General features: G+C 42.3%; 1 protein-coding gene across 1 annotated transcript in view; it reads right to left on the reverse strand.

The window, feature by feature from the left end:
- C9H1orf21 (chromosome 9 C1orf21 homolog) overlaps positions 1 to 14,390 on the reverse strand; it is a 101,888-nt gene that overhangs the window by 31,601 nt on the left and 55,897 nt on the right. Inside the window, exon 3 of the mRNA XM_059478730.1 lies at positions 9,161 to 9,255. Within this exon, the coding sequence (XP_059334713.1) occupies positions 9,161 to 9,255 (95 nt within the window). The remainder of the gene's footprint in view (positions 1 to 9,160; positions 9,256 to 14,390) is intronic.

Below are 14,390 nucleotides of genomic sequence, written 5' to 3' on the forward strand. Positions count from 1 at the left end.
GACACCAGTAAATCAAGATCTTTCCTGCTGATGTGTGCCCTCACATCCCAAAAACCTGGGTAGCCTATCCCCTGCATTTCCCTGGGAGAATTAAGAAGTCCACTCAAAAATGTTCACCACAGTTTCAAGTAATTTTGAGCAAAACACCATTTTCTCCACTACAAATGTGAAACATTTCCCACCTTTGCTCACATCTAGCGGCAAAGCACAACCAAAACATGGAACAAGCAAACACAAAACTCCAGCTTGCAGTGGTGGGAATGTTCCTGCTCAAGGATCTCAAGGATGATGTGAGCATAAAATTGCATAATAGATGGAAAGTTAACCAAAGCAGTGACTACCGAAACTGAGAGATCACAAAGGCTGTAGGGATAAACACCTAATGAAGCACCTAGGGATGAATTTGTTGTTATCTCCATGCTCTACTACAGTCTGGAATTAGCACCTCACCAGACATGGAAATCCCAGACCCTACATTTCCACCACAACCACTTTGACTCTAGGAGTCCCTGAAAAGCAAGTGTGAGCAGACCACATGATATCCGTAATTAAAGGTGAACAGATGAAAGGCTGAGTTACTTTGCCACTATCACAAGGAGGTCAGGAGATCCCAGCTCACCACTGGCCAGGAGTGCTCCACACTCAGCCTCTCAGGCCACAGCAGCTGCCTGCAGTTACAGCTTTAGTCTCTATCAGTGACTTCTGATGATTTTAGGTATTTCTGCATGATCCATTCTGCCTGTATCTCGCCTTATGCTCTGTTCCCAAACAGCAGAGTTAATAATTAACACCTACTAGGCAATTGCTACTAGGCAATTGCTGAATAGCAAGTACCAAAACAGAGAATACAGAGAGCTTCTTTATCCTCTTGCTGACAGCTTGCAAAATCCTACAGCTCATCTTTCTTAAAGCTTCAGTTCTGCAAATGTAGGAGATGCTCATGTTCTTTAAAAAAAATAAGAAGAATAAAAATGAATCTGAAGGTTCCTGGAACTCATAATTGTGGAAGAAACTCTTAAATCAAGAACTTGACACCTTGCCATGACTGCTGACTGTTTCACCAACAGCCCTGTGTCCATCCTACTCAAAAGCAGCTTTCCCAGAGGGGGGGGGGGGGGAAATCCCAGGCATAAACTCACCTGTTCAAATGATACAGGCATGGAAACAACACAAGCTGTATGGAAAATGACCTGCTTCCACAAGTGGCAGTGGGAATGCCTCTGCAGGTTTTGCAAGAATCCTTTCCACCAACAATGTGGGCTGGTCCTGAACCATGTTCCTGAGAGCTGCCCATCACTGATGGATTTTCTCCACCATCAAGCCCACAATTACATGTTGCTCCTGGACACTGTTATTTTAGCACACTTTGAAAGAAATAGAATGACATGTTTTTAAGCTTTCTACTTTAAATCACATTCATCAAGAACTTGAAAATCCTATCATTCTACCTCTCCACAGGGCACTGTGCAGATTTATTCAACAAAGGGGGAAGAAGGAAACAAGGTCTGGTCTGAAGCAACGCACCTGGAGCTCAACGACTTTTTTATGATCTTATGACTTGCTAAAAATATTTATTAATGATGTTCATTTATCTTCTAAATTTTCAAAATTAAATACTGGAGGAAAAAATGAATACTTCCTCATCACAACCATTTTAATGGAATCCAGAAGAAGAATATTAATACCCAGTGCAATCGTTTACTTTGATGTCTTTATAATATGTAGTGACCCGTAAGTGGAATGAGCTAAAACTGTCATAAATTCATTATGAGAAACCATTCTTTGAAGAATATCAATGCAAATTTGAAATGAAATGAGCAATATGGAAATGAGCTAATTGCACAGCATTTAAAATAACTGGCTCCAGTAGCAATGTCCTTTCTGTGCACTTCTATTTCAGCTGCAAAAAACACTGGAGAGGCTGGGTTATGAAAATTGAAATGCTGTGATTACTTAGCACTGATAGTGATAGGGCAGCATTCATTTAGGATCTCAGGCTCTGGGGAAAAAAAGAAATCCAAAGGATGATTCTGTAATTCTCATTTCTCTGAGAAGGGAACCTCAGATGGCATGCAGTGTGAAACGTGCCAACCCAGGCCCCGTCAACAAAGACTGGAGGAAAATACTGTATATTCCCAGGGAGTTTTTTTTTAGATATCAGCTAATGAAAGTAGAATGCCAAATTTCTCTTAGTATCCTACAAACGTCTGGCTTGGAAGGGACCTTAAAGCTCATCCCAGTGCCACCCTCTGCCATGGGCAGGGACACTTTCCACTATCACCAGTTGCCTCAAGCCCCGTCCAACCTGGCCTTGGACACTTTCAGGGATGGGGTATGAGACATCAAGAACTACAGAGGTGTTTTCCTCCCTGGGTCTGGAATGCACCTTTCCCCAGTGGGGCCCAGCCCTGCTTTGCCCTCTGTGTCCCAGCACTGCTCAGAGCAGCTCTGCCTGGAGGAATCCCCACTTTTGCCCCTGCAGGTGCCGGGGCAGGAGTGCCCACCCACCTCCTCTATCCCAGGGTGAACCCTGCACCTCGGGCAGAAGGAGCTTGGTATCACACCCCTCCCTCCTGCACCTCCTTACTTTTGAATTTTAATCCCTGTCTTCCCTTTGCTCACTGATTTTGGAGCTGCATTTTTGCAGCAGCGGCTTTTGTTTTGTGGTTTGTTTCTTTGGGTGGAGGGAGGAGAGTCCAGATGTGGAGCAGCTCCATGCTGGGCTCTGAGGAACCTGTGGGACCTGCTCCCACAGAGCTGCCCCGGGCCCTGGGCTTTGGCTGACACAGCACCTGGGCAAAGTGGATGCCTGTCCCTGTGAGAAACCGTGCTGGGGAGCAGGCTGGCTCTGGAGCCCTCCATTCCTGCTCTCTCCAACTCCCAGCAGCACAGGAGCTGCATGGATGAACACCACAGGGACCTCTGCACATTATCCCACCCCCAGGCACATCTGCTGATGCTCACTTTGTCCTTTCAGCACTCCTATGCCCCAGGACCCAAAGAAAAAGGGTGTTTCAATTGCTGTTTTTCCCTCCCACAACGACCCAAGCTGCATTTTGCTGTGGTTTTTTGTGGGTTTCACCCTGCCTGGGCTCCAACACAAGAACCAACAACATCTCCAAGATTTTCATTAGCTGAGCCTATATACATATACCTATATATATATGTGTGTATATATAGATAGATAGATAGATAGATAGATATACACACACACACATATATATATATATACACACACACACATTTATGCTACATCTATAAGTACTGGCATTCCATACCTCAAGAGGCTCCAAGAGAGAATTTGGACAAGGAGCGACAGGACAAGGGGAAATGGCTTCAAACTCACAGAGGGCAGGGTTAGGTGAGTTACTGAGCAGAGACTTCTCTCTGTGAGGGTGGGGAGGCCCTGGCACAGTTACCCCTGGATCCCTGGAAGTGCCCAAGGCCAGCCCAAGGGGCCTGGAGCAACCTGGGACAGTGCAAGGGGTCCCTGGCAATGGCAGGGGGTGGCACTGGATGAGCTTTAAGCTCCTTCCAACCTAAACCAACCTGGGATTCTGTGACCTGAAAGCAGACAGGAAAATAAGGGGGGCAAGATACAGAGAAATTAACAGCATCTCATATATATATATATATATATATATATATGTATATATATGTATATATGTATATATATATAAGATACATTTCTAGATACCCATCCTTTAGAGAGGATAATGAACTAACAGGATGAAGTTTTCCCAACACTTGAACTGGAGCTGACCCTGGGCTGGTGGAACAGGGCTCCTGGAGAATGTCACCAGCAGCAAGGAAAGCAAATGAGGGGCCAGCACAGGATTTAACACACCCAAACTCTTCAGGATGGACAAAACCCAGGAAAACCTCTTTTTTCTAAGGGCTTGAAGGCTCTCAGGCATTTTTGGTTTCTTTCCCCTTATAAGCAGAGCGTGAGCAAGCTCTATCCTGAAATGGTGTGTTCTGAAATACTGCCATGGCACAGTGGTTTGAAATAAATAATTAGGACATTAGGGAGAGAAACTCTCACACTGGAATATGCATTAGTATGTGCTAACTTCAGTTTTTAAAAAGCTCTTCACAAATGTGCTGCACCAGTGCTGAAATAAAAATGCAGTTACGCATTTACAAGATTGCAATTCAAAGCTTACCTAGCAATAATAAGCAGCACTGGCTTTAAGTATTTCAAAGTACCAAATTAATTCTATTTCCATGCTTAAATTTGCCCTTGTGGTATTTTACATTTGTAGAAAGGAAAACACCACAAATACCCCCAATAAACTCAGTGGTGGCTACTCTATTTCTTTTAGCTGGCTTATTTCTTTTTTATTTAGTTTTTTTAGCACCTAGATTGGGCAGGTTGGAAATAGAATAAAAATGTATTTTCCTAAACTGATGTGGAATTCAACATACACCAATCTTGGCACTGCACATCAAAAATATTTATGATTGATGCATCTATAACATGCATTTTACATCTTGAGTGTAATATATATATTTAAATAGGGGTCTTCCCTTTCACATATTACATTTGATACGGTTATTAAGGTGTTTCATTCTGCATTTTCTGCCAGGCTTTTAATTTCACACACTTCATCTATCAGATATTACTGCCTACTTTATACAAATCACTACAGAAAATGATAACTGGTGTTGAATACAGAGTCAGGGAGGCAGGGGGTTTGCAATTCCAAGTAATATGGAGCTGGGTGATAAATGGAGAACAGCAGCTGGGCTGAGAAGCTCAAGAGAGACAAAAATCACATTTGCAGGTAAGTGGAGTGGAAATTTGTGGAAATTGGGTAAAACAAAAAGCAAAACATTGTTATTAAAGGTGGAGTGAGAGGTAGCAAGAGCAACAGAGGCAATTTTCTCCCAGCTCCAGCAGGAATTCATCTCAAGCTCTAACATGCAATTTCACCACTGAACTCCAGGATGAAACACAGGATTATATCTAATTGTTTTAGGGGTTTGGATAACAAAGCATAAAAATCCCAGTAAGTGGCCTTTTGTGCCAGTACAGCCCAGAAAATGATGAATAAAAGTTATAAAAACATCCAAAACCTGAATGCAATAAATATCAAGATAACTACCCAACAGAACAGAAATGCAGCTTTAGGGATTTGGTATTTTCAGGGATATCTGTACTATGACAGCCCAGTTCACAGGAAAATTGATCCAGCTCCTGAAGTTTGCCAAAGCAATGCTAAGCTGCAGGAACGCCACACACCTTCTCATTTTACCTCTTCTGGCAGTAATATTTTACAATAGAAAGCCAGGAGTGCTGTGTGAGTATGGAAATGAGGACAATTAAATCTGCCCTATGATGAGTATTAAAAAGGCTGTTATGTAATTGTACTCTGTGCATTTAACATGATGATATAAGAGCTAAACAGTCCCCTCCAAACAAAAAGTTAAAAGGTCTTTATTAATATGTTATTTATTTTGGTCATACCTGCTTGTAAAATATTAATATTGCCTGAGTTTTGGCATTTTAGCTTTCACAGTGACAAATCCACCCTCAGCTTTAGGGCCAAAAAAACTCCATCCAGATTTGCTGAGTGGCAAAACTCCCATTGTTTTGGAGAAGGCTTAGCATAAAATCTTCCCCCAGGAAGATGGAGAAATGCAGAAGAGGTTTTGTAGAGCCCCTGTGTAGTCCTGGGGAGCTGAAGTTGAGTTTTAACACAAGCTGGAGTTCAGCACCACATGTGGCACCCTGGCACCAAGCTGGGCATGGAGACAAAGCCCAGCATCCCAACAAACCATCCCAGGCAGGACTTCTGCTTCTGAACTGACAAATAACCATCTTAGCAGCTCATTGACCTCCAGGAATAATAAACAGCACTGCACACACATTACCTTCCATGCATCATCTCACATGAAAATTAGCACAGCTCCCATGTTTTCTTACATGTGGGTAAAAAAAATAAAAATTATATATGCACAAAGCAACACTTGTGATTTAAAAAACATGCATAATATGTAGTACAAATTACTTCTGTCTTCAACCTATCTGCTAATTCTTCACTGTCCTGACTCCAAACATCCCTGATTTAGCTGAGCAGCCACCAAAGCTTGTGGTGCAGTGACAGCATCCAGTGCAGCCCCAGTTCTGCAGTGCCTGATCCTGCTATATCCCATTCCCACCCTGCAGGCTGGGATGTGGATGGGACGTGGGACTGCCAGTTCAAGTGCAATGACTCTGGCTTTGTTTTGAAGGTAGAGGTGCTCTGGAAGGTGTCAGAGGTACCTGGAATGAAACCAGGAGCAGTGAGATCCCAGTGGCAGGTGGAGAACTCGAGAAACAACCTGACTAAAGAAGTGAATCAGTCCTATGGATACAAAGGAGCAGCAGGAAAACAAGCTTAGTTTATATTTTCTTGGTTTTTTCTCCCCTTGTCAAAAGCCTACATGTTAATCCAAAGGGGCCTTTGATTCCAGCAGCAAATGTCTTCTCATGAAGCATCTTGTGTTTCCCCTGGCAGACAGCCCCAGCAGAGCCATTCCTGCTGGCACTGTGTTTTGGGAGCATTTCTGCTCCACTGTGCCAGACCTGCCCAAGTGTGGAGCCTGCTTAAGCCTCAGGTTGAAGCTGAGAACGTGGTGATTCACTGACAGAGCCTCAGCTCTCCCACAGATACCCAAACTGGTATCAGCCCTTCTCTGGCTCTCCCTCAAGCAGAATCAAAGCTGGGAGTCTGGCCTCAGCACCCAGGGTGGAATGACAGCCTCCCTGATGACTGCCATGCCCTCCCATTCTCTTCATCTGCTCATGTGATCTTCTTTCCCCCTGACTCAGAAATGCTGCAGCACCAAAGGCAGAGATGGCAGCACATCAAAGAGCCTAAGATACAAGGGAAGCAGGTTTATTTTCACTTGAGCTGAGATTTTTTTTGTTAAGCAAGACTTCAAAATACCTTAAAAAAGTAACAGAGATGATAATGGGATCGAAAAATTCCATGGCATCTGAATAACACAATTCAAGCACCAGAATCAGGGGATAAGATAACCCACCCAGAGCAGTTCCCAGACACTGAGGTTACGTATCTCATCTGGGCTGTGTTCCTGAAGGGAATGTGAATTTGCAGCCCCATGACAATAAAGAAATTCAGGTTAAGAAACAAGAGAGGAGAAAAAAGGGCCAGTCCCACCACCTTTTCTTGTTCCTAAAATTTCAGTTGCCTGGAAATGGCTGATGAGAAGATGGGATTATGTAAGTGCTTGCCAACTTCTCACACACTAAGGAAATTAAAGCCTCAGTGATGGGTAGCTTAACCCATCCTCTAAGCAGTGAGCTAAAACATGTTTACTAAGGAGAACTCCAATAGTGAAACCCCTTTAAAAAAACCAGAAGTGATGAGGACTTGACAATTCTCAGGATTAAAAAGCTGCATATATTACAGACAAGGTAATCTCCTTACAGTAAGAAGAGGAAAAGGAAAATAAAGCCTTTTTGGTGAGCAAGACAGTTTTTGTTTTAAGGCATATCCATCCTGTCTGGCTGAAGACTTTCTTGTGTTATTGCTTTTTTTTCTCCTGATAAAAAAAACATGACAGAAGACCTACACCAGCCTTCCAAATCCTTACTGTTACATTTCCCAACAAACTCACTGCTCCCAGCAAACCTGACCCACCAATAACAAAATACAAAGCACTGTGCTGTTCCTACATTCAATCAGGTGAACACTTGGGTGCTACAAGATAGCTAGCACCAATCAAAGTGCAAAATAGCTCGAGCTAGTTTTGAGTGGACATTCAGCAAGTGTGTCACCCCAGCAGACCTGAGCTTTCCTGAGCCCTTCCCTGCTGTCATTGCACTGATCTGGGCCCTTCTGCAAATATTCTCATTTAACTACAGCTGAAGGCCAGTGTAAAATGTAACACACAATGAGAGTATATCCAGAGCTGGAAGGGACTCACAGGGATCACTGACTCCAACTCCCAGCCCTGCAAAGGACTCTCCAACAATCTGCTAAAAACCTCTAAATCCTGCTCCAAGCTGAAGTTGCACCACCCATTGGAGCACCAGCTATGCAAAATTGCAGGTAGCAAATGGCTGATCTGGAGGTTGAAGAAGAAATCATCTTGCCTGTAACTCAGTCACAGGACAGGGCAGCAAAATAAACTCCATTTGCTACAGGAATGCACCTGTAGTTGTGTAATGTATGTGTGTCTAGGAGATGAAATATAAAGTAGCCAAGTTGCTGGAGCTCATATTTTCATCAAAAGTAAAAAATCCCAAACAGTGGCATTTTCTACAGCTGCCCAATAATAGCAAAAGGCAAATCCTCAGCCGGTGATAATGGTGATGGTTCCACTGGAATCTGCTGCTGCTGTTTCCCCTCTGGACCTGCAGATGGAGGGGGGAAAACCCAACCATTCTATGTGAATAAAAGCTGCACTGAATGAGTGGAACCAGATGGGAAAACTTGCACCCAGCTACAAGAACTGTGGGATGTCTTTGAAAACTTCGACTGGTCAAAGCCTCAGCCAGACAATAACAAAACCTACAGTCCTCCAGCTTTGGAAGAGAAGCAATAACTTCTCAGAAATGCCAGAAGTGACTCAACCATGATTTTTAAGCTCCTTCAACAGCATCTTAGTTATTTCAAGTAGTCCTAAGAGTTTGCCTGTGATTGCCTTCCCTTAATGGAACTGCGAGCTGGCAAAGTGCTCAAATCGGGGCAAAAGAAACACACATGATTTTTGTGACTGCTGTGTTATGAATATATTGTTTTTTTCTGTTCCAAATTGCCTTCCCTGGGAATTTTAAAATACAGAAAACCAGCAAGTATCTACATAAGTAGGTCATTTTCTTAATGGCAGAGAAGCGCTGTTTTACTCCAGCTTGTTTGTTAAACAGACACATATTTCCAAATAAAGAGTGTTTTCGGATCTGCAAGGAAGGGGAGTGACTTAAAATCATGGAGGCACTCACTCCAAGATCAGGTAGAGCCTAATTCAGAAAGACAAGCAGGAAAAAGTTGCATTTTGCACCTTCCATGCGAGCTTTGCAGGGAGCTGTGACATTTTGGAGAAAATCCTCTTGCCGCGCACAAGCCGGAGCTGGAGGGTGCTGCATATTCCATTACAAAAGCAGAGCCACATTATTTATTAGAGAAGTGATAAGTTCAATCCTTACCAAGTTTTCTTGGTTCCTGGCTGCTATTTTCTGATCATCTTCTCCCCCATTTTTCATGTATTTGACCTCTTCCACTGGTTTGATCCTATACTCATCTGAGCACCAAGAAAAAAAAAAAAAGAAAAAAAAATTGAACCAGTGTAGTTCAGCAGCTGGGATAAAAACCAAACTAAAACCAAAACAGCTGACTAGAATAGACCCTAGTTAAGCAAAGCAACTAAAAATTACATGTATATCTTTTCAAAGGCTTACATGTAACTAATACAAAGGAAGTTTCTCCTGCCTAAAGCTTCAATAAGAATTTCAGTAGCTCTCTGGACTAGTATAGCCACGGCACCAGGAAACAGGGATGTTCGGTGTGTAGTCTCTCCCAAATCCCTAGTTTTCTGTTTAATATGGTCAATACATACAAGTTCTTTGCTCCTGCACCCTCCCTGGATATTCACTCTCAGTGGACCAACAAGCCACGGACAGTGGCTACTCAAGAGAAGGCTGCTCACGGGTGTTCCCTGCACAGCAAAGCTGATGGAGGACAATGAAAATGTAGGTTAAAAGCTGGAAAAAAGCCAACCCACACCATAACCACTTTGTCCTTTTTTAAATTCTGTTTTTCCTACTGACACAATGCACAGTCATAGAGTGATTTCTGGAGAAAAGGCCCCATGCTGACCATCTTCCTCTTCCCACTTCCCCCATCAACCACCATTTTTCCTGCACACAAATGTTACCCAGACAGAAATTCAGCCTGAAAATAATTAAGAAAAGTAAGATTCTTGGTTCATCCTTAATATTTATCAGCTTTTCAAGTACTAGAATTCCCAGTTCTAGTGCCAGTATGGAAATGTTACCTAACATATAGGTGCTGTACCACAGTAAACCCAAAGCTCCAACAAGGGATTTTTTTCCCTTGGTAGGACAAGACGGGATTTCAAGAAGAATGATTCTTCCTTGCAGCCTGTGAATCCAGTTCTTGCAGGACCAACACTGCCCTTGCTCAGTCGCTTTTTGCTCTGCTTATCTTTGCAGCACGTGAGTCTATTGGAAAAAACACCCAGAGTTGTGCATCCACCCTCCTACATCCAGGAAAAACAATGCAGAAGAGAAACTCCATCCCACAAAGGTGGAAAATATTAATACAAAGTCAAATGAGACACAGCTCACTTGGAATAAAGGGCAAAACCATGGCAAATTAGAAGACACTGCACAAACTTCCCTCTTTTTCTTTGGGTTTTCAAGCAATTTCTCTCACTTATACTAAGGGAAAAACAAAGCACAAATAGATTTTTCTGGGTTACTATACTGTTAAAAAAAGAATCAATATTATTTGGACAAAGTTGTTTTCAAGAAACTGTTAACCACGAGTCTAGAAGTTAAATAAGCCTTGCTTTGAAAAGTAAGGCTTAGTTTAAAAATAAACTTGTTTCAAAAAACAATCTTGGTTTTGCATTTGGTCTAGTCCACATCTATACATTTTGTTTATTACAGAGTTCAAAGAAACTGAATCTATCAAATAGAAGCATCTGAGACACAGAACCTCAAATCAGATGGAAGAATTTAAGACAATATTATCAGACTGGTAAATGTGAACAACTCTGAGAGTTTTTTTACTTTTATTCTTTTTTCCCAGTGTAATTCAGCTAGTCTGGAGATGACAATTCATAAGCCCAAAAAGGCTGAATGCAATAAAACCTAAGAATTGGAAATAGTTGATTGACTGCAATTATCTAACTTACATTTTCCTCCCTGCCTCAGTGCTCTGTGTTGTGATTAGCAATAAAACCCACACGCAGAAAAAGCATCAAACTCCCACAGAGGCACACAGGGATCTGAATGGGGAAACAGATGAGCAAGAGAAAGCAGCACAAAGGACATTTCCCAACCCACAGCCAGTCCAGGAGCACTGGAGGAGAGAGGAAATTCAGCCCAGCCTTGTGGAAAACGAGGAAGGTATGGAGGGGCTGATGTTCCATGACAAAAATAACCCTGAAATGTGTCTGCTGCTTATTCCAAGAGATTAATTGTGATTAAACACACATCCAGGCAGCAGCTGATCCTGTGGGGATGGTGCTTCCTTGGACACATCATCCCTTGGAGCAAGTCAAGCAGGGCACCAAGGAGTCCCTGACTGATAGCCAGGATAATCAGACTGACATGTGAAATTCTGATACACCTGCACAGGACAGAGTCTCCCTAGAGATCAAAAATTTTAAATTCACAATAGATATGGGCACAGATCCTTCAAATGCTGCATCATTTGCCATATGCACAAAGTAGCTCTGAACTGATGGCAGAAAATCTTGCACAGATTTCTTATGATATTTCCAGAGCTATTTCCAACAGTGTTAGTAAACTTCAATACTTTCCTGATGATACAATAAGTATTCAATTATCTCTGGCACAGCTGGTGTTACTGTCCCCTCCATCCTACCAACTGCAGAAGTGCAGACAACTGGATAATTTACACCCAAGGTATGCAGCAGGAAGAAAGCTTTGAAAAATAAACCAGTAATTTTTCATAACATTTTCTGGGCAAGTGGAATTCACCACAGCAAACAGCAAGTCTTACTCTGGAGAAATCCAACTTCTCCTCAGGAGAATGGCTTCCCACTGCCAGAGGGCAGGGTTAGATGGGATACTGGGAAGGAACTGTTCCCTGTGAGGGTGGGCAGGTCCTGGCACAGGTTGCCCAGAGAAGCTGTGGCTGCCCCTGGATCCCTGGCAGTGTCCAAGGCCAGGCTGGACAGGGCTGGGAGCAACCTGGGACAGTGGGAGGTGTCCCTGCCCATGGCAGGGGTGGCACTGGATGGGCTCCAAGATCCCTTCCAATCCAAACCATTCTGTGATTCTGTGGATACAGATAAAAACAAAAATCAGAAAGCCCCTGCAGATGGTGGTAGAATCAGCCTAGTAATAGAAAGTGCCTTACAAAATTAATATAAATGTCCTGGCTCTAATAGATGGTGTGTGTTTGAGCAGAAGAAATCTCTGCTTGTATCTCAAAAAGCAATACAGCTTTGACACAATCTAAAGCTGAGGATCTGCCTTAAAGGCCAAGAGATTATCTGCTGGGATGAGACCCACTGGGGAAGGGGTTGAGGGGTGGGCACTCAGCCCCCAGTGCCTCAAGGAGGGATGAACAGCCCAGAGCTCCAGGCAGCTCCAGCAATCCAGGGGCTCTCCGCACACACCCTGGTGAGACCAAAAGGCAAATGCAGCACTGGCCTGTGAAAAGGCAGGGATCAACTTCATTTTGCTTAATGACTGAGCCATAGCAACTGTTTTATCAGCCACACACAGAAGTGAAGGGAGCTGATCAGAGATTTGTTACATTTGAAGCAACATCATTACTCATAAGCTCTCCTAGTTCCCTATCACAGGCAAAATCCCTTCCTTAAAACAAGGAGCACTGATATTTTGCAATGGAAATATTTAGCATTGAGTAGTCTCTTGCTGGAGGGAGGTATGAATAAATATGATTCCACTTTGCAAGGGAAAAGAACAGCTGAGTAATTATACAGAATTATACAGCTAGGGAGGACACTGCTTGCTGGTGTAACAGAGTCTTATTCACAGGTAAGACAACACCCTTTATTTCAAATATATTAAATATAGGAATTAAAATAATTCTATTCAGAAGATGGGTCTTGCACTGCACTATGCTGTATTCAATGATATATAGACTTCTTTTGACTAGGTGCAGACAAAATTTGTGTTCTATAGATCCTTTACACATAAGGCAAGGTGTTCAGAAGCTACAGATTCTGAGCTATTTATGAGCTTGTTCTTGTTCTAAACCTACTGTCAGGATGAAAGCTCTGCAAGTGCAAAAGGGATGTTTACACAACACACAGACCTGGAAGCAGATCATGAGATGTATGGTCATTAATAGTTTGAGGTGAATATGAAAATTACATTAAAGACAGGTTGAATGAATGGGCCCTTAATGGCTTTCCTGTAGGTATGTGCAAAAAACTGCTAACCTGGTTTTGTTCAGTAAGTTAAGAGTGACCTGGAGTTGAAGAAGTAAAGGATGATAAAAACCATCTTCTAAGTTTTACCTTCTGATTTCTACTGAAGCAAACACAGCATTTTCAGGTATTTTGATGTGAGTGATCAGAAACAAATCCAGAGAAATCCTGAAATGTTGACTGAGATCCAGCAGGACCTCATTAAGTCTGCCAGCTAACAAGACCTTTAAAGCTGTAAGACATTCAGGATCAAGAAAATCTGTACTCTATGTGTATTTACCTTGGTCTTTTCCCTAAATACAGTTTTATACCAAAAAGAAAAGTGAAACATGTTCATGCTTCTTTCTTGCATAGAACTAAAAATCAAGTAGTGAATATGATAAAAAAAAAATAAGGACACTATCACTCAGAATGTGATATAGCATGCATCCTTATGCTCCTTTTCAGGAGTATAAACAAAATCAAGTCCTCTCTCTTCCATTGTGTGGTGTATTACATAAAATGAGAAAATTTCCAATAACTCATATGGGGGAGGAATGGCTTTACAGGACTGTCACAGCAAATCCTGAGTTGAAGAGAAGCAACTCAATTAAATCAAAAGAAAAACAACATAAATGGACCACAAAAGACAGAAATATTGTAAGCACAACACCCACCACAAAATCACAGGATATAAAGCAGAAAGCAGAAATGCTTCTAGCTCCAAACTGTGGAAAGGCACAGGGAGGAAGAATTTTGAAGTTGAATATGCTGCAAAAATTCTCAGCAGGCAAATCTTATGAATGAAGATCTCCATCTGGAAACAGATAATTCCACTCAAACATGTCACCCCAGTTGCCATGGCAATGTGACAAAGAAAAACAGCACTCATTAATAACAATTTCAGTGATAAATGAGCATATCAACTTAGAATATTGAAACAATTACTGCGTGGGGGGCACAAAACTGTGGTGGTTCCCATGAGAAAAATGTCTTCAGCCCTTCCAGACACAGCTGTAAGTGCCTTTACCACAGGAATACGGGCAACGACATCAATTCCAGCTCAGTTTAAAGGAAAGAGCAACACCAGAAAAAAGCATAACTTTGTCAAATACATCTAGAGTCACTGTGACTTTCAGAGAAATACTTGGTTAAACAGCAAGCCTTTAAAAAAGTAAATGAATAGAATGCTGATTTACACTGATTCCCATTTCAGACATCTAAGGGCAAACAGATTTGGTTCCACTGTCATCAAGAGGGATGATGGGTGAGCCTATTCTCTA

Source organism: Ammospiza nelsoni, chromosome 9, assembly GCF_027579445.1.
Source record: "Ammospiza nelsoni isolate bAmmNel1 chromosome 9, bAmmNel1.pri, whole genome shotgun sequence".
Taxonomy (NCBI): domain Eukaryota; kingdom Metazoa; phylum Chordata; class Aves; order Passeriformes; family Passerellidae; genus Ammospiza; species Ammospiza nelsoni.